Here is a 16,995-nt window from a genome sequence, read left to right as displayed (position 1 = left end):
CCATCCTCAGCGGGGAGTCGCCTTCGCTGTTTCGCATCTCTGTCAGAACTCGTCTTATCAACACGTCGTACCAAAGTGTTACGTCAATTCGTGTTCTATAGCCACCTACATACTCATCGCTCGGTCAATCCGCAGCAACCCACTTAGCAACTTCCTTGGCTAATCCAAATTCTGATTACCTCGTGTTTGAACGGTTGTTTCTGCGTTTGTATTATTTCCCAACGCTTCGAACGAGAGGGCTTCGTAGTAAGTAGTCGGTCGGTGCAGAATGAGACGAGATCTGGCGATTGGAAGACACGCGAGAGCTTGTTCAATTAAGATGCTTCGGGCAGACTGCTGCAGTGCTGACTGATACTACCACTGTCCTGCTGGTGCGAAGAGCGGCGTTGCAAGCAACATGGTAGGTAGCATGAGGTCGTCGGCATTGTGCGCGATGATTTAGTCGTGACATGTGTGTGACAGCAGGCCACATCACGTGTGACGCATTGACTGCACGCACTGCACGTTGGGTTCTCGTCTTCTTTCATTCTTCAGGACTCCTCCATCCCCATTCTCGTCCTCGTCGTCCTCTGATACGCACCCACCTAGTCTTGATTTTATTGATCATTGAGACGGCTGGACCACCAGATCCCGCCCGGCTCGACTGCTAGATATTCTCGTCGCTGGCCGGTCCTTACAACTGTTCAATAGCTTAAACACACCTGCTCTATCCTTCTCACACTCGCTGACGACGAACCCCCCTTTGTGCCTATCTGCCTATCTGCCTCATATCCGAAGATCTGCTGCTCACCCTTAAGGGATCCCCTGCGTCGTCGCCATCCATCGCTCGCTCCCCCTACTCGCCCGACCAAACGAATTCAAGAGTTTATCAACCAATGGCCACATCCAGTCGCCTGCGCTCACACGGAATGACCATCTCACACAGCGAAGTTGAGCGTACGCCACGCTTCGGCAACACGTGCAATTCTACCCTTGGCTCTCCATTCCTCACCACGTTCGACCTTCCCCTAGACGGCCCCCAACCGTCGACCTCGCGTACTGCAAGTGTCAGCATGGCTCTCGAGGGAGCAGATTTGGAGACGATTGATGGCGCGTTTGCTTCCGTGCCCCGCGCGTATACTGTTACACGCCCACCTTCACCCTCGCCCAGCTTCCGCACGGACACCTACTCTATCATTAGCTGGAGCACAGATGCGTTCGCATCTGCATATTCCGCGGATGGCGATGGTGATACCACTCCGCGCTGCATGTCGACTGGCCGGCGCACGCTTTCTGGATACTACCCACAAACAAGTGGATATTCCTCGATTGGAAACAGTCCATCAAGCCCTACGTCTACGAAGGCATCGCGAAGTTTGAATCTTGGCATGGGTATCATACCGCGGATATTGGACGCCCTCAGGGAGGGCTCGCCCGGCAGGAAAGGGAAGCGTCGGCCGATATCGGCGTGGCGCGACGTGCGCGTCGCGATAGATGAGGACGATGGGTACAGGGAGTTCGTAGATTACTTCAACATGCCTCCCCTGGACGGTGAGGAGGGTGAGCTGATCGATGACGAAGCGTGCTTCATTGATGCCGCAAGGATCACTGGAACCGGTGAGTCTATTCCTGTATTCCGCCTGCGGAACTCGTTTCTACCGCTGTCTGTTGCCGCGAACCCACTCTTCATATATCTAATTCGTCGATCACGGCGATACTCGCGGAATTGGCCTCTGAGAAACTTCCTCACGATCGTGTTTCTCTGTGCTAATCCTCTCCGTGTTGCGCAGATATCGTAGGACACCTCCCTACCGAACTCGCGCTCCACGTGCTCTCCTTCTTAGACCTGTCAGCCGTGCTCGCGTCTCTACAGGTGTCAAGGTACGTCGCGACTGCGGCTTCGTGAATGGGGTCTCACTATGTCGCAATTGCAGGACATGGAACCGCCTGTGCCGCGACAACGCAGTATGGCGCGCGCTATTCGAGCAGCGCCGGTTGGGCGGGTGGAACATTGACCTACGCCGCGGGATGAAGCCGCTTGACTCTGATTCGCCGCGGTTATTGTCCGTATCGAGGACGTTGGTGCCGGCGCCGCTCGGTGTGAATTGGTACGAGACATACAGGACGCGCATGGAGCTGGATCGGAGATGGGCGCCGGCGCCGCCGGCGATTATGAGCATGCATGTGGACGAACAACGTGATCACTCGTGGGAGCCGACGGTGAACAGATTGAGTGGGCATGGTGACAGGTGTGCTACTTTCCATCGAGGGCGCTGGTTTTGAGTTGACTGGGTTGAACAGTGTATATTGTTTGGAATTCGACTCGAAGCGGATTATAACAGGCTCGCGCGATCGGACGATCAAAGTGTGGGAGCTCAAGACGGGGGATTGCCTCGCGACGTTCACGGGCCACCGAGGGAGCGTCTTGTGCCTCAAGTTCGACAAGGACTGGGACAGGTTTGACGAGGAGGATGGCGAGGATGACGATGCGGCATCACTGTTTGAGGACACGGAGGGACGATGGTGGAAAAGAGGGTTCATGGTGAGCGGGTCAAGCGACTGTTCGGTGTGTGTATGGTCGCTGTGTGCGCGTGTGAGGAGTCTCGAGCAAGGACGCACGGCGAGGAGGGACAAGAATCAGGATGAAGTGACTGCAGACATCGCTGCGGTGCTGAGGGGCCACAGTGGGGGCGTACTCGATTTAAAGATCGATGCGAACTGGATCGTGAGCTGGTGAGTTGTTCTCCTCTGATGCCGAGGTGGTTGTGCAGACGAATGCTGACCTATTCCTCTTCCTTCTTCTCGCCCTAGTTCGAAAGACGCGCTTATCCGTGTGTGGGACCGGAAGAGCCTTGAGCTGCACTGCACGTTTCGAGGGCATGAGGGCCCGGTGAACGCCGTAGGACTGCAAGACAGCCGGGTTGTGAGCGCGAGCGGGGACGGGAAGATGATGTTGTGGGATATCGTGCGGGGAGAACGGCTGCGCGTGTTCGAGGGGCATGATCGCGGGCTGGCGTGTATAGAGTTCAAGGTGCGAATATCTCATAGTAAGAAATCATGGTCATTGCTGAGACGCTGTCGCATAGGATGATTTTATCGTGTCTGGCTCGAACGACTGCAAGATAAAAGTATGGTCGGCATCGTCGGGCGCGTGTCTGCGGACGCTAGCGGGTCATGACCTTCTTGTGCGCGCTCTGGCATTTGACCCGCGGAGTGGGCGGCTTGTGAGCGCGAGCTACGACAAGACGATCAAGGTGTGGGACCTTCATTCGGGAAAGATGCTGAGGGAGTTCCGCGGCGCGCATGTCAGCCATATATTCGACGTGAAGTTTGACCACTGTCGGATTTTGACGTGAGTGCTTTCATTTGTTCCGTGATTCCAGGAAAGGGGATATTAATGACTGGACTATTTAGGACGTCGCACGATCAGAAGATCGCTGTACTAGACTTCTCAAAGGGCCTTGATGTGTCGTTGTTCGTTTGAAGACCGAGGCATACTCTCCGTCGGCATATACTAACACGTCGATCATTTCACAATTATTGCTAACTGTACCGACTTGCGCGTTATTCATACGCTCGCATCATATATACCCATCTTCCACTCTTTCTTGCATGGACGCTTATTATTATATTGTACATACTAGTGGTTGTTGCATCGATATTGCCGTTCTGACTGCATCATATCTCGGTCGTTGTATATATACTTACGCGCCGCGCATGGACCAGACCGTTTGGAATGCTGGCTGCTATGTATCCGCTGATGAATCGATGGTTGGGTTAAATCATAAATGCTGCACTTATACTGTCCCTTCTCTACATCAGACGCTGGCCGTCGGCACCTGCAGCTTTTGGGTGTTGTCGAAGGTGTCTGCGAAGCTCTCTATGACCTTCTTGACGGATTCGACGTCGGGGATCTCAACGTCGATCACGCGGCGCTCCTTCTCAAGTAGGCCCTTGAACTCGGATGGGAGGACGTCCCGTTCAAAGTTGAAAGAGGGCGAGGAATGCAGCGCACGGGTGACTGCTTCAGAGAATTTGGCGGGGTGGGCAGTAGAGAGGACGATTTGCACGGTTTGTGGTGGGCTGCGGGGAGCGTCAGACGGGAGGACGTCGTGCGCGAAGAACAGACTTACTTGTGCTTGGCCAGAATGCGTGCGGCGGATAGGCCGACGGCTGTGTGGGGATCGGCGACGTAGGGGGGTTCGGATGCATAGTACGAGCGGATGGTTTCCAGCGTCTGCGTACAGGCGTGAGCATGAATAATCACCAGAACGATCGGACTAACGAACCTGCTCGTCGGAGACTCGCTCGGCGACGAAATCTCTCCTCGCTAGCTCGAGCACAGAGCTCGACACCTGCACCCGCCCGTCGCTCTTCACTGCACGCATCCATCTGTCTACCGTCGCACACGCCGCATCACGTTTCGCTTTGTCCGTTGCGTTCCCGATCTCGCCCTCGTACGCGAGGTACCACAGCAGCCGCTCGAAGTTGCTCGACACGAGGATGTCCATCGCGGGACTGAGCGTTTCCTTCACGCTGCCACCGGCCTGCTTGCCGTCCGACACGACGTTCGCTGCGCCATCGGACGAGTCAACCTTTTCGTACGCGCCGCTCCGCCAGAAGCGCGCGAGGATGTCGTTCGCGTTCGTTGCCACGACGAGGCGCGCCATCGGGAGTCCCATGCGCTTCGCGTAGTAGCCCGCGAGGACGTCGCCAAAGTTCCCCGTCGGGACGACGAACTGCGCCTCCGCGCCGTGCGGCAGGCGGAAGTACGCGAGGAAGTAGTAGATCGTCTGCGCGAGGATTCGCGCCCAGTTGATCGAGTTGACCGCCCCGAGGTGGTGCGCAGCGTTGAAGGGTGCGTCGGCGAAGAGGGCCTTGACGATGTCCTGGCAGTCGTCGAAGGTGCCGTGCACAGCGAGATTGTGCACGTTCGCGTCGGTGACGGTCGTCATTTGTGCTTCTTGGATGGGCGAGACGCGGCCTTTGGGGTGCAAGATGAAGATGGAGATGTTGGCCTTGTTGCGCAAACCATAGATCGCTGCACTGCGAGTCGTTCTTGTCAGCTCGAGACGTGTCAAAGGACTGATTGCGCACCTGCCAGTATCGCCGCTCGTAGCACCGACGACGGTCAGTCGCTCGGGCTTCTCTCCAGGCGCCTTGCGCGCATTCCGCCGCGCGAGGAAGAACTCGAAGAGGTTCCCGAGCAGCTGCAGCGCGACGTCCTTGAACGCAAACGTCGGCCCGTGGAAGAGCTCTAGCACGTACGTCTTGTCGTTTAGCTTCTTGATGGGGGTGATGTCCGGGTGTCGGAAGGTGCGATACGACTTGTCGACGAGTGCGCGGAGCTCATTGCGCGAGATCTCTTCGGGCGAGATGTAGAGCGAGAGTATCTCAACAGAGAGTTCTGTGAAGGAGTAATCCTTCCATTTGGTTTGCCAATCTTTCGGGAGCGAGGGGATGTATTCTGGGATGTAGAGACCGCCGTTGAGAGCGAGTCCTGTGAGGACCGTCTGCCGACGCAGTAGTAGCACTTAGGAAACAGTTAGATCATCCTAGAACAAAACCAGTCTCACCTCCTCAAAAGAGAGCGACGGCTCTGCTCCCCTCGTCGAAAAGTAGCGCATGACGAAGAGGCCTTCGAATTTTCGGACAATATGCTCGAACTCACGGTTCACCGAGCGAGTCAGTCGTCGATTAGATTATAGTGTGCCACGTGCGGGGCGTATACGATCGCCATCAGTTTGACGGCACCAATACGTGTCCCGAACCTGGATGACCTTTTCTATTTCTATGGGACCATCAAGCAGTCCATGAGGCATGCTTCGAGTTTGCTTCCTGAGCCTTCCTCTCTGTAACTTGGCCACGACGATTTCTGATACTGTACAGTTATGAACAAGCTGAAAAAGTCCCCGCCTCATTCTGCCATCAGCGCTCTCGGACAGCACTCTGCTCAGGTTGCTAGCTCTATTGCTTCCTCCTCTGCCTCGGTCGAGAGCCGTACGATGCTCTATGCTCGTGCACTTGTACCAGCCACGGGCAGGACGAAAGCCACTCGACCTGTCAATGCGGCCTCCACCATCTCTGCCGCAGTGCGCCCCATGACTACCGCGGAACAGTACTGGGCCATGCGTGCACTGACGGCAGAAGCGCACTTGTCCACGCGCGTAGTCCATCAAACCGAGCTCGTCGAGCTGTCGCAGCGTGAGGAGGAAAGGCGTGCCGTAAGATCACGTATTCGTGCGTCACGCTGACGGGTGTTCATAATGGTGTCCGGCTGTCGCAGCGCGAAGTGGACGCGTTGCGGCGTTCGCACGAGGAGACGTATGCTCGGATGGAGTTGCTCGTGGTAAGTGCGGGGTCGCGTTGAACGCCTTGATGTCGCCGCTTCTGCTGACCTGCTTCGCTCGTCAGCTGATCCTTTTGGGCTGTCTCGTATCATTCGCCTTTGCGACTGTCTATATGATCTCGCCTAGCCAGCATTCCCAGTCTACGCGGTGGCCGACGCCGCACTTCACGATACCCATCCTATCTCCATTCACCTCCGTGGTAAGCGCCGCGTGTGTCCCTTGCTCAACGATTCAACCTCTCCTTTACAGGTCGAGCACGAGACGTCCGCGGTCAATGCAAAGATGACGAGTGCATTTATCGTCGCGTTAGCTTGCTTAGCATATGGCTGTTTTCGTTACTGGGTATTGCACATGCGGAGATGACCACCCCAAAAAGCCTGGAGACGCCCGTACCCATGATCGCGGGCTGACCATGCCGTGTCGCCAGACTCCAGACTCACTCTAAATCCCGCACACCAGACCCCCGTCCCAGCTCAGACCGGTCTCACGACCCAGAATACAAGGCCCGATGGTTTTTTTTTGCTGCCATCTGGACCGGCTGACCGCAGCGACGTCGTGTCGTTGCTGCGGATGGCACATATAGCATGGTCCTGTCCTGGTGCTGTGAGAATTTCCGAGAATGCTACTCTACCACACCTGTGAGGGATGTACATGTATAAATATTTGACTGTGGTCATGAGAATTCATAATCGATTGACATTGAAAGGGCGGCGACTGTCAGCGCTTGCCCGAGTCTGTGGCTCCCGCCGCTGCAACGAGATTCGTATTATGTAGCGCTATGTAGCGGCCCGAGGTGTGGCCAACAGATTCGTATGCTTCGGCGAGTTAAAGACCCATACAGGCGTCCTTGCAATCCACGTATAACATCAGTCCGAATATCATGATCCCCCAATATTGGGAGTGCAGAAATCTGCCTCTAGAAGGATGGTGAAGATGAATTTCAGCAGAAACGATCGCTTAACACTTGCGACTCCGGCGCGCGCTTTCCCCCCTCTAACATCTCTTACTTACTTACCTTGAGAATGCCTTTTCGTGAACAAAGTCCCGAAACCATAAATTCCACGAGGATATAAATGTCATCTTGATACGAGTTGTGATGAAACGGGGAGAATGAGCGAAACAGCTACCGAGGCCGACTCCACGAGCACCATGGAGCGGCCAAGCGTAAAATTACCGTCGTTGGTCGGAATTTTCTCTCCTCTCCAGGCAAATGTAAGTATAGGTAAGTATTCACAGAGATAGAAGATTAAACAGAGGCGAGAGAAGTGCGGACAGCGTAGTGAGGAAGCCGCATTGCGTTGGAGCATCAGCCACACTTTCTTTCTCCGTATGATGGGACCTTCCACAATAGGCAACCGGGGTACCGAAAAGGCATTGAATTAAGGCTCCGATTTCCAGTTAGACTAGTTTTGCTTCCCAGCCGCTGCACAACCATTTGCCCTGCGTCACGCTCCTTGACCGTCCCTCAACGACCACGACGACGAGCTCGCCTTTGTAGTTCGCCATGGCCGGCCATCCTGGTCCTCGAAGCCAGGAAGGCATGTATACCTCCCCCTCCCCTCCTTCCTCCGACCCCCATGATCCCTTCAGCAACTCCCAGGCCGCCGATGGGAGATACTTCGATAACGACTCTGACAACTATGGCCGTCGCGATACCTACATGTCCGACGGCAGCCAGAACGGCCTGAATGACGATGACCGCTATTACGATCACCATGGGGCGTATGACCCGTACGGTGAGCAGCGCCATCCTTGCGCGTTTCCGTCTTTCGTCTCACGACCCCTTCACAGGCCCACAGCCAGATACAGACTCCGAGGTCGATGTGTACGGCACGAAGTATACGCCATCCTCGGAATCGCTGGGACCCCCGCGCATAGGCATCTCTGACGCGTCCACACCGACCTACGTCGAAGGCAATAGCCCGTCGGGCGCCCGCGAGCCTTATCCTGCGTGGAGTTCGGAGCGGCAGATTCCCCTATCGAAGGAGGAGATAGAGGATATCTTTCTTGATCTGACACAGAAGTTTGGGTTCCAGCGCGACTCGATGCGGAATATGGTGCATATGCGACGTATTGTTTCACGGAATAGCGCCAATGCTGACGCCCGCTCGTATCCAGTTCGACTTTATGATGCAGCTCCTCGATAGTCGCGCGTCGCGCATGTCGCCCAACCAGGCACTGTTAACGCTTCACGCAGATTACATTGGCGGGCAACACGCGAACTACCGGAAGTGGTACTTTGCGGCGCAGCTTGATCTGGATGACGCGGTTGGGCAGACACAGAATCCCGGGCTCCAACGCCTCAAGTCGGTCAAGTCGGTAAATAAGCGGGCTCCACCCAGGAATGCCTCGCAAAAGTCTCTCAGCGGCGCGATGGACCGCTGGCGGCAGGCGATGCACAACATGAGCCAGTACGACCGCATGCGGCAGATTGCGCTCTGGCTGCTGTGCTGGGGCGAGGCCGCCCAAGTGCGATTTGTACCCGAATGCTTGTGTTTCATTTTCAAGTGCGCGGATGACTATTACCGAAGTCCAGAGTGCCAGAGCCGGATCGATGCCGTGCCTGAGGGGCTGTATCTCCGGTCTGTGGTTAAGCCGCTCTATAGGTTCATACGTGATCAGGGATACGAGGTTGTCGATGGCAAGTTCGTGCGGAGAGAACGAGATCACGAGAGCATCATTGGCTACGATGATGTCAATCAGTTGTTCTGGTACCCAGAAGGCATTGCTCGTATCGTGCTGACTGACAAAGTAAGGCTTCTGATATGTAAGACTGTCAGGATCGTGTCTAATCTGTCTACCTTCAGACTCGACTGGTCGACTTGCCCCCAGCACAGCGGTTCATGAAGTTCGACAGGATCGACTGGAACCGTGTCTTTTTCAAGACGTACTACGAGAAGCGCTCCTTTGGACACTTGCTTGTCAACTTCAACCGTATCTGGGTTATCCACATAGCCATGTACTTCTTCTACACCTCGTACAATTCACCCACCATCTACAATGGCGATAATTCGGCGGCCATCCGATGGTCCGCTACTGCGCTCGGCGGTGCAGTCGCGACTGCTATCATGATCGCTGCTACACTGGCCGAATTCTCTTATATCCCGACGACATGGAACAACACCTCACATCTTTCCCGACGCCTCCTTTTCCTGCTCGTCACCCTGGCGCTCACTGGTGGTCCGACGATCTACGTCGCGATCGCGGTAAGCAACGGGTCTGGCGGTTCCGTTCCCCTGATCATCGGTATTGTGCAGTTCTTTATATCGGTTGTCGCGACGCTTCTGTTCGCTATCGTTCCCTCCGGACGGATGTTCGGCGATCGGGTGGCAGGCAAGTCACGAAAATATCTCGCGAGCCAGACATTCACGGCCAGCTACCCGTCGCTGAAGCACTCGGCGCGGCTGTCGTCCATTGTGCTCTGGGTCCTCATCTTCGGCTGCAAGTTCACCGAATCGTACTTCTTCCTTACGCTGTCGTTCAGGAGTCCGATCCGCGTGATGGTGGGCATGAAGATCCAGAACTGCAACGACAAGTATTTCGGCAATGCTCTCTGTAGGAACCAGGCGGCGTTCACGCTCACCATCATGTACTTGATGGACTTGGTGCTGTTCTTCCTTGATACATTCCTGTGGTGGATCATTTGGAATACGATCCTCAGCATTGCGCGGTCGTTCTGGCTTGGACTGTCGATCTGGACTCCATGGAAGGATATATACATGCGGTTGCCGAAGCGGATCTACGCGAAGCTGCTCGCTACATCCGACATGGAGACAAAGTACAAGCCCAAGGTTTGCCTATAACATCTTTGGTCGTGATTCAGTTCTGATTATACGTTGCATGTTTAGGTCCTGGTGTCGCAAATATGGAATGCGATCATCATCTCCATGTATCGCGAGCACCTGCTGTCCATTGATCACGTGCAGAAACTGTTGTACCACCAGGTTGATGCCGGACAGGATGGTCGTCGCAGTCTTCGAGCTCCGCCGTTCTTCATCTCTCAGAGCGATAAGGGTTTCAGGGGCGAATTCTTCACCCCGGGCAGTGAGGCAGAACGCCGGATATCGTTCTTTGCACAGTCTCTCACTACTGCTGTACCGGAACCGCTACCTGTTGATGCCATGCCGACGTTTACGGTGCTCACGCCTCACTATAGCGAGAAGGTGCGTGCGTTTGACAAGAACGCGTGTGATGTGCTGATGGATGTATCGTCAGATCTTGTTGTCTCTTCGCGAGATTATCAGGGAGGAGGACCAGAACAGCCGTGTTACACTTTTGGAATACCTCAAGCAGCTGCATCCGGTTGAGTGGGACAACTTTGTCAAAGATACCAAGATTCTGGCAGAAGAGTCCGCTATGTACAATGGCCCTAGTCCGTTTGGCTCTGATGAGAAAGGACAGTCGAAGACGGACGATCTCCCCTTCTACTGCATCGGTTTCAAAAGCGCAGCACCTGAATTCACTCTTCGGACGCGTATCTGGGCATCATTGCGCGCACAGACGCTTTACCGCACGGTCTCTGGTATGATGAACTACGCGAAGGCGATCAAGCTTCTCTATCGTGTCGAGAACCCAGAAGTTGTACAACTCTTCGGCGGCAACACAGACAAACTGGAGCGCGAGCTTGAGCGCATGGCCCGTCGCAAGTTCAAGTTCGTCGTATCCATGCAGCGGTACTCGAAGTTCAACCGCGAGGAGCAGGAGAATGCAGAGTTCCTTCTTCGTGCATATCCTGATCTTCAGATTGCATATCTCGAAGAAGAGGCTCCTCGCAAGGAAGGTGGCGAAGTTCGGTTGTTCTCTGCGCTGATTGATGGACACTCCGAATTTATCCCCGAGACCGGCCATCGTAAGCCCAAGTTCCGCATCGAGCTCCCCGGTAACCCTATCCTCGGTGATGGGAAGTCTGATAACCAGAACCACGCGATCATCTTCTACCGTGGCGAGTACCTGCAGCTTATTGATGCCAACCAAGATAACTACCTGGAGGAATGCTTGAAGATCCGCAATATCCTCGGCGAGTTTGAGGAGTACTCCGTGTCAACCCAGAGTCCTTACGCTCAGTGGGGCCACAAGGAGTTCAAGAAGAACCCAGTTGCGATCGTCGGCGCCCGCGAGTACATCTTTTCTGAGAACATCGGTATCCTCGGTGATTTGGCGGCAGGCAAGGAGCAGACGTTCGGTACCTTGACAGCGCGTTCTTTGGCATGGATCGGCGGCAAACTCCATTACGGTCACCCCGACTTCCTCAACGCCATCTACATGACAACTCGTGGTGGCGTATCGAAGGCTCAAAAGGGTCTGCACCTCAACGAGGATATCTACGCTGGTATGAACGCATTCGGCCGCGGTGGTCGTATCAAGCACACGGAATACTTCCAGTGCGGCAAAGGACGTGATCTTGGTTTTGGGACTATTCTCAACTTCCAGACCAAGATTGGTACTGGTATGGGCGAGCAGATGCTCAGTCGCGAGTACTACTACCTTGGTACTCAGCTTCCCATTGACCGCTTTCTCACTTTCTACTATGGTCATCCTGGCTTTCATATCCACAACATGCTTGTCATTCTCTCTGTGCAAGTATTCATCACGACCAGTGAGTACAGTGCACTTGACACAGACGAACAGTCACTAATTGCTTGGGCGTACAGTGGTCTATTTGGGATCTCTTAGGGGCCAGTTAGCGATTTGCAAGTACAATTCGGCCGGCCAGCTGCTCAGCCCAGCGGGTTGTTACAACCTTAGTCCAGTATTCCAATGGATCAATCGTTGCATTATTAGCATATTTTTGGTCTTCCTGATTGCGTACTTGCCTCTGTTCTTGCAAGGTTAGTGTGTTTTCAACGAAGAGGAATGCACTGCTAATTTACGTGCTAGAACTGGTTGAACGCGGCACTGCGAAGGCTATCCTGCGTCTCGGGAAGCAATTCGCCTCGCTCTCGCCTGCATTCGAGGTGTTCTCAACCCGGATCTCCTCTCATTCGATTGCAAGTAATCTCACCTTTGGTGGTGCCCGCTACATCGCCACTGGTCGTGGATTTGCAACGGCGAGGCAAAAGTTCAGCATTTTGTACTCGCGGTTCGCGGGTCCCAGTATCTATCTCGGTATGAGATTGCTGGTCATGTTGCTGTACGTGACTATTACGCTGTTCACCGGCTGGGTGGTCTATTTCTGGGTTACTGTCCTCGCACTGTGTATCTCGCCTTTCCTCTTCAACCCCCATCAGTTTTCCGCTGCGGATTTCATCGTCGACTATAGGTAGGGATGCCGTTCTTAGCATTCCAACATTGCAGCTGACGGCCTTATAGGGAGTTCCTGCGCTGGATGAACCGTGGTAACTCCCGCGTGCATCAAAACTCCTGGATTGGCTACTGCCGCTTATCTCGCACGATGATTACTGGGTACAAGAAGAAGAAGCTGGGCCACCCCTCCGAGAAGCTCTCAGGCGACGTTCCAAGGGCAGGCTGGCGAGCGGTCATTTTCTCTGAGATTGTCTTCCCTATCATTATGGCCATCCTGATGGTCGTTGCGTACATGTTCGTCAAGTCCTTCAAGGTCAACGGCGTACAGCCTCCGAGTCCCCTGATCCGTATCGCGATCATCTCTCTAGGACCGATTGTCTGGAATGCTGCTATACTGCTGGTGCTTTTCATGGTGTCCCTCTTCCTTGGGCCATTCCTTGATACGCCGTTCCCGAAGTTCGGTGCTACCATGGCTTTCATTGCGCACTCATTGGGTGTCGTCGGCATGATCGGATTCTTCGAGTTCCTGGTACGTTGCACTGGAATGCTTATCTGATGTTGCATTAATGAGTTCGGTGTCCAGTGGTTCCTGGAATCGTGGAACGTCGCGCATGCCGTGCTCGGTCTCATTGCCGTCATCTACATTCAGCGGGCAATCAACAAGGTTCTCATCTCGGTCTTCCTGTCTCGAGAGTTTAAGCACGATGAGACGAACCGTGCGTGGTGGACCGGGAAGTGGTATGGCCGCGGCCTGGGCGCGCATGCCATCTCGCAACCAGCGCGGGAGTTCATCGTCAAAATTATCGAGTTGTCGCTCTGGAGTTCAGACTTCTTGACCGGACATTTCCTTCTTCTCATCTTGACGCCCCCTGTCTTGATACCCTACATTGATCAACTGCACTCCACCATGCTCTGTGAGTCGTCCTTCCTGCGTTCCATATTCTGACTGTGACCGATGACATCTCCAGTCTGGTTCCTTCCGTCAAAGCAAATACGTGCTCCTCTGTACTCTATCAAGCAGAAGCGCCAGAGACGGTGGATTGTGATTCAATATGGCACTCTATACGTGCTAGCGGTTGCTATTATTGCAGCTCTGATTGCTGTTCGTGAGTAGTCGCTGTCCTTGTACATCACACTGATAATCTTGCTCATGTCCACATCTATTTGCTAGCTCTCGCTTTCCGCGAAACGCTGCGAGTCAATTGCAGTGTCTGCCAGCGGGTCTGATTGGACGATTGCTTACCTTCAGTTACACACCGTATAGATTACTTGCACCTGTACTTGTTCTTGTTTTTTTTGTGTATCCGGCGGACAATGTCGCTTAGCTTCTCATGCGGAGATGGACTGTTATGCCTAGTGGAGTGTCTCGTTAGTTGACACGCCAATGACCGTACCTATACAGCCACGAACAATACTATTGTGTATGACTGCAACTCGTGCATTACGATGCCGTAGGTGCCTTTGACATGGTATAGGTATGTCGTACGTACAGTACTAGTGTATGGAGCGACTCGCAAGGCGGCTTCTGACCCCGCAAACTACGATGATAGCCTGCCCTGCAACTTTGGCAATGACATTCGTGCATTGCATTTTGAGGTAAAGCTGAACTTTCTTCCGAAGATAGTCCGTGCTCATCCCTTCTAGGACCCGAGTTATCAAAATTCGTCATATGGATGTTCAGTTCGAACTCCAGGGCTGCATGTGCCATAGAACGCCCGAGAAGTTTGCATCAATTGAGTAGTGAACTTCCGATGACGAAGCTTCTGACGCCGCATTATTGAGCTAAGGCGGTCGCGAGGACACATGTTCTATGCTCTCCATGAGTTCTTGATCTTGCATTGTAGGTCTCGATCTTTTCGGTCATAGCACCACCATAACCCTGACAAGGTATGTGCAAATGTGCTCAACCCAATTGATATCGCTGAATGAACTATCAAGCCAAGCCGCAGGACCCTAATCGGCATGAAGATGACCAGCTGCATGGAACGTCGAGGTATAATACAAATGTGTTACAGTTCTGGCTCACTCGATCATGCTATGTAGACCATATGATTTTCATCACGCGGATCATCGCTTCACATCCCAGCCGGGAGCCCTGCAAATACCCTGAGCTATCGGTCATCCAGTATTGCTCACGATCAACTTACGTAGTGACTTCCGCACCCGATGATTCCAAGGAGCAAGGCCACGTCAGCCAGGGCGGCGCTCACTTGGAAGCCGTCGCCGCGTATTCCACAGTTTGAAGGATTGGTCCGATGAAAGTGATGCGAATAGCTGGCACGAGATGATTTGTCTGCACCATTTGACACAATCCATCAATCATCAGCCGTTGCCAAATTGCTAAGCGGACGCGCGTAACTCCAATTATATGTATAACATTGTCTCGGGCGCAAATCCTTGTCGTCGCCTAGCGGAGCTGTATTTCCGACTTCTGGACAATTTCTCTGATGGGTATCACCTGCTATTAGGGCCTGTAGGGCTGCCAGGCTCACCTTACACCTCACCACCATGGCTCCCTCACCTATCGTCAAGATCGTCCGGTCCAGTGATGGAAACCCAATCTATGCAGAGGCTATTGGAGACCCCAGCAAGCCGAGCATGGTCCTCGTCCACGGATTCAATCTCTCCGCAGCAGCATTAGATCGCCTGTTCTTTGACAAACGATTGCTAGAGGACGTGTATATGGTGAGGTGTGTTTGCTAGCCCTGAAAACTAATCGGCCAACACCTGTCAGGTCCGTTTTGACATGCGTGGCCATGGGAGGAGCGGGAAGCCTGTGAAACCAGAGGGGTACATCTCTTCGCTGTTCGCCGACGACTATGCTACTGTCGTCCGTGCCTTTAACCTAAAAACCCCGATATATGTTGGATGGTACGTCGCTGGAGTCACAACTGATGGCAATTGTTATCTGCGAGCTTATAATTGTCATGAACGCAGGAGCTATGGTTGTAAGTGGAAGAACAAACTCACCAACGTTTGTCCCTGAAACTCTCCATAGGTACCGTCGCTACTGATATCTGTGCGAAGCTTGGCCCGAAGCCCTTCGCCGGGCTAGTGTTCATGACAGCCTTGCCCTATCTTGGACCAATGCTATACCAAGTCGGCAAACCCGAGGTCCTCAGCCTCCTTCCGCCGATCACGGTCAACGACGACACAACACAATACAATAGTATGAAGGTCGCCTTCATGGACACGATGTTTACTCGTCCAGAGGAAGTCGATTTTAACCTGAAGGCAGCACTGATCGGCCAGGCTGTCCTGCAGCCTCCGGAAGTCACTAAACTCATCCTCACGCGCACACAAGACCCATCCGGACTATTTGAGGCCGGGCGCCAGGGAATGCCGATGTTGATCCTTAGCGGCGGCGCTGACAAGCAGGTCAATAATCATGTTGTCATTAATGGGATGAGTCCATACTTTAATAACTTGGACCTATACACGATTGAGAACGGTGGCCATATGCCCTTCTACGAGCATAAGGATGAGGTTGTGGATGCTTTATTGAAGTTCGTACGTCGCGTTCTGGTGAGTAGGCATGATTAGGACTCGGACCTCAATGCCATCTACTCACACAAATAACAGATCTCAGCCTGAGCATCGGAAGTCGTTTTCTTAATGCCCCTCACCTGTTGCCGACGTTAAATATCCGTAGCATAATCATATTGTAATATGCTGTACCATTCTTCGCCATTTTCATATGTTCGAGTTTTATCTCCCCTGCTACGCACGAAGACCGGCTATAGTAGAAGCAAGTTTGGATTCGAAAATGACCATGTCCTGAGATTTCTTTTCGCGAGCATTGTGACCGATTCCGCCTAATACAAATCTGGGACTAGAATGCGCATGCGATACGGAGTCCGTATCGCAGAAGAATCCGTATTACGGACTTCTGCTCGGCCAGATGCGGCTTCCCGAACTTCGCTTCCCGGCTGGCAGAGCGACTCGTGAGACATAGCTGATGGACTACGCGCTACACATGATGCAGACATCAACAACTCGTTGACAGTCACAGATGAGTGCGGTCATCTGTCGGTGTCCTTGCGTACCTACTTTAACGAGCGCTTCATCTGACGATCCATCGATTGATAACTCTGCATCGTTGCAATGCTCAGACACTGCGGTGGCTGAGAACGGATTATACTGACCTAATCTCTATCATCTTGGATTAGAGAAGGTCCGAAGGAGCGTAATGCGCCCTTTGGTCTATGAACCTCGCGTGGTGCCTTAATGCTCCCACCATACCCTACCATACCTCGCTCGGTTTTAATGCGCCTCTTCCATTCGGCCTTCGGTCTGAGTCTCCCATGCGTCCCCTTGGGTTGCAATATCTCTTTATCAGGCATAGTCCGATGATAAGCTTCAAAGAATAGGTAGCATGGATCACAAGACAGACTGGAGATACCCAGAGATACCCATGCCATGA

General features: G+C 53.5%; 5 protein-coding genes across 5 annotated transcripts; 4 read left to right on the top strand and 1 right to left on the bottom strand.

Moving 5' to 3' along the window:
- Positions 1–1,052: 1,052 nt before the first annotated feature.
- Positions 1,053–3,463, top strand: LAESUDRAFT_656814 (WD40 repeat-like protein; the record flags this gene model as incomplete). Its single annotated transcript, XM_040904645.1, has 7 exons — positions 1,053–1,596; positions 1,770–1,860; positions 1,914–2,228; positions 2,281–2,712; positions 2,791–3,010; positions 3,066–3,331; positions 3,394–3,463. 7 exons carry the CDS (start codon positions 1,053–1,055, stop codon positions 3,461–3,463), a joined length of 1,938 nt encoding a protein of 645 aa, XP_040762716.1.
- Positions 3,464–3,797: 334 nt separating this feature from the next.
- Positions 3,798–5,636, bottom strand: LAESUDRAFT_750896 (tryptophan synthase beta subunit-like PLP-dependent enzyme; the record flags this gene model as incomplete). Its single annotated transcript, XM_040911633.1, has 5 exons — positions 5,556–5,636; positions 5,077–5,492; positions 4,269–5,025; positions 4,113–4,216; positions 3,798–4,062 (listed from the first exon to the last, which is right to left on the bottom strand). The coding sequence occupies exons 1-5, from the start codon at positions 5,604–5,606 to the stop codon at positions 3,798–3,800; spliced, it is 1,593 nt and encodes a 530-aa protein (XP_040762715.1). The 5' UTR covers positions 5,607–5,636.
- A 120-nt stretch (positions 5,637–5,756) lies between these two features.
- On the top strand, positions 5,757–6,972 carry LAESUDRAFT_727547 (uncharacterized protein). Its single transcript, XM_040909243.1, has 4 exons — positions 5,757–6,203; positions 6,266–6,328; positions 6,394–6,528; positions 6,579–6,972. The coding sequence occupies exons 1-4, from the start codon at positions 5,871–5,873 to the stop codon at positions 6,690–6,692; spliced, it is 645 nt and encodes a 214-aa protein (XP_040762714.1). The 5' UTR covers positions 5,757–5,870; the 3' UTR covers positions 6,693–6,972.
- Positions 6,973–7,771: 799 nt separating this feature from the next.
- Positions 7,772–14,107, top strand: LAESUDRAFT_813843 (glycosyltransferase family 48 protein). Its single transcript, XM_040914532.1, has 12 exons — positions 7,772–8,065; positions 8,121–8,386; positions 8,448–9,080; positions 9,137–10,120; positions 10,178–10,492; positions 10,545–11,925; positions 11,981–12,157; positions 12,207–12,588; positions 12,639–13,101; positions 13,156–13,486; positions 13,541–13,678; positions 13,744–14,107. The coding sequence occupies exons 1-12, from the start codon at positions 7,834–7,836 to the stop codon at positions 13,797–13,799; spliced, it is 5,358 nt and encodes a 1,785-aa protein (XP_040762713.1). The 5' UTR covers positions 7,772–7,833; the 3' UTR covers positions 13,800–14,107.
- A 615-nt stretch (positions 14,108–14,722) lies between these two features.
- LAESUDRAFT_727543 (alpha/beta-hydrolase) lies at positions 14,723–16,365 on the top strand. Its single transcript, XM_040909242.1, has 6 exons — positions 14,723–15,003; positions 15,065–15,257; positions 15,307–15,443; positions 15,510–15,520; positions 15,571–16,097; positions 16,155–16,365. The coding sequence occupies exons 2-6, from the start codon at positions 15,081–15,083 to the stop codon at positions 16,164–16,166; spliced, it is 864 nt and encodes a 287-aa protein (XP_040762712.1). The 5' UTR covers positions 14,723–15,003; positions 15,065–15,080; the 3' UTR covers positions 16,167–16,365.
- Positions 16,366–16,995: the final 630 nt, after the last annotated feature.

This window comes from Laetiporus sulphureus (assembly GCF_001632365.1).
Source record: "Laetiporus sulphureus 93-53 unplaced genomic scaffold LAESUscaffold_29, whole genome shotgun sequence".
Lineage (NCBI taxonomy): Eukaryota > Fungi > Basidiomycota > Agaricomycetes > Polyporales > Laetiporaceae > Laetiporus > Laetiporus sulphureus.
Note: the sequence above shows the minus strand (reverse complement) of the source record. Positions and strands in the feature narration are given on the sequence as shown.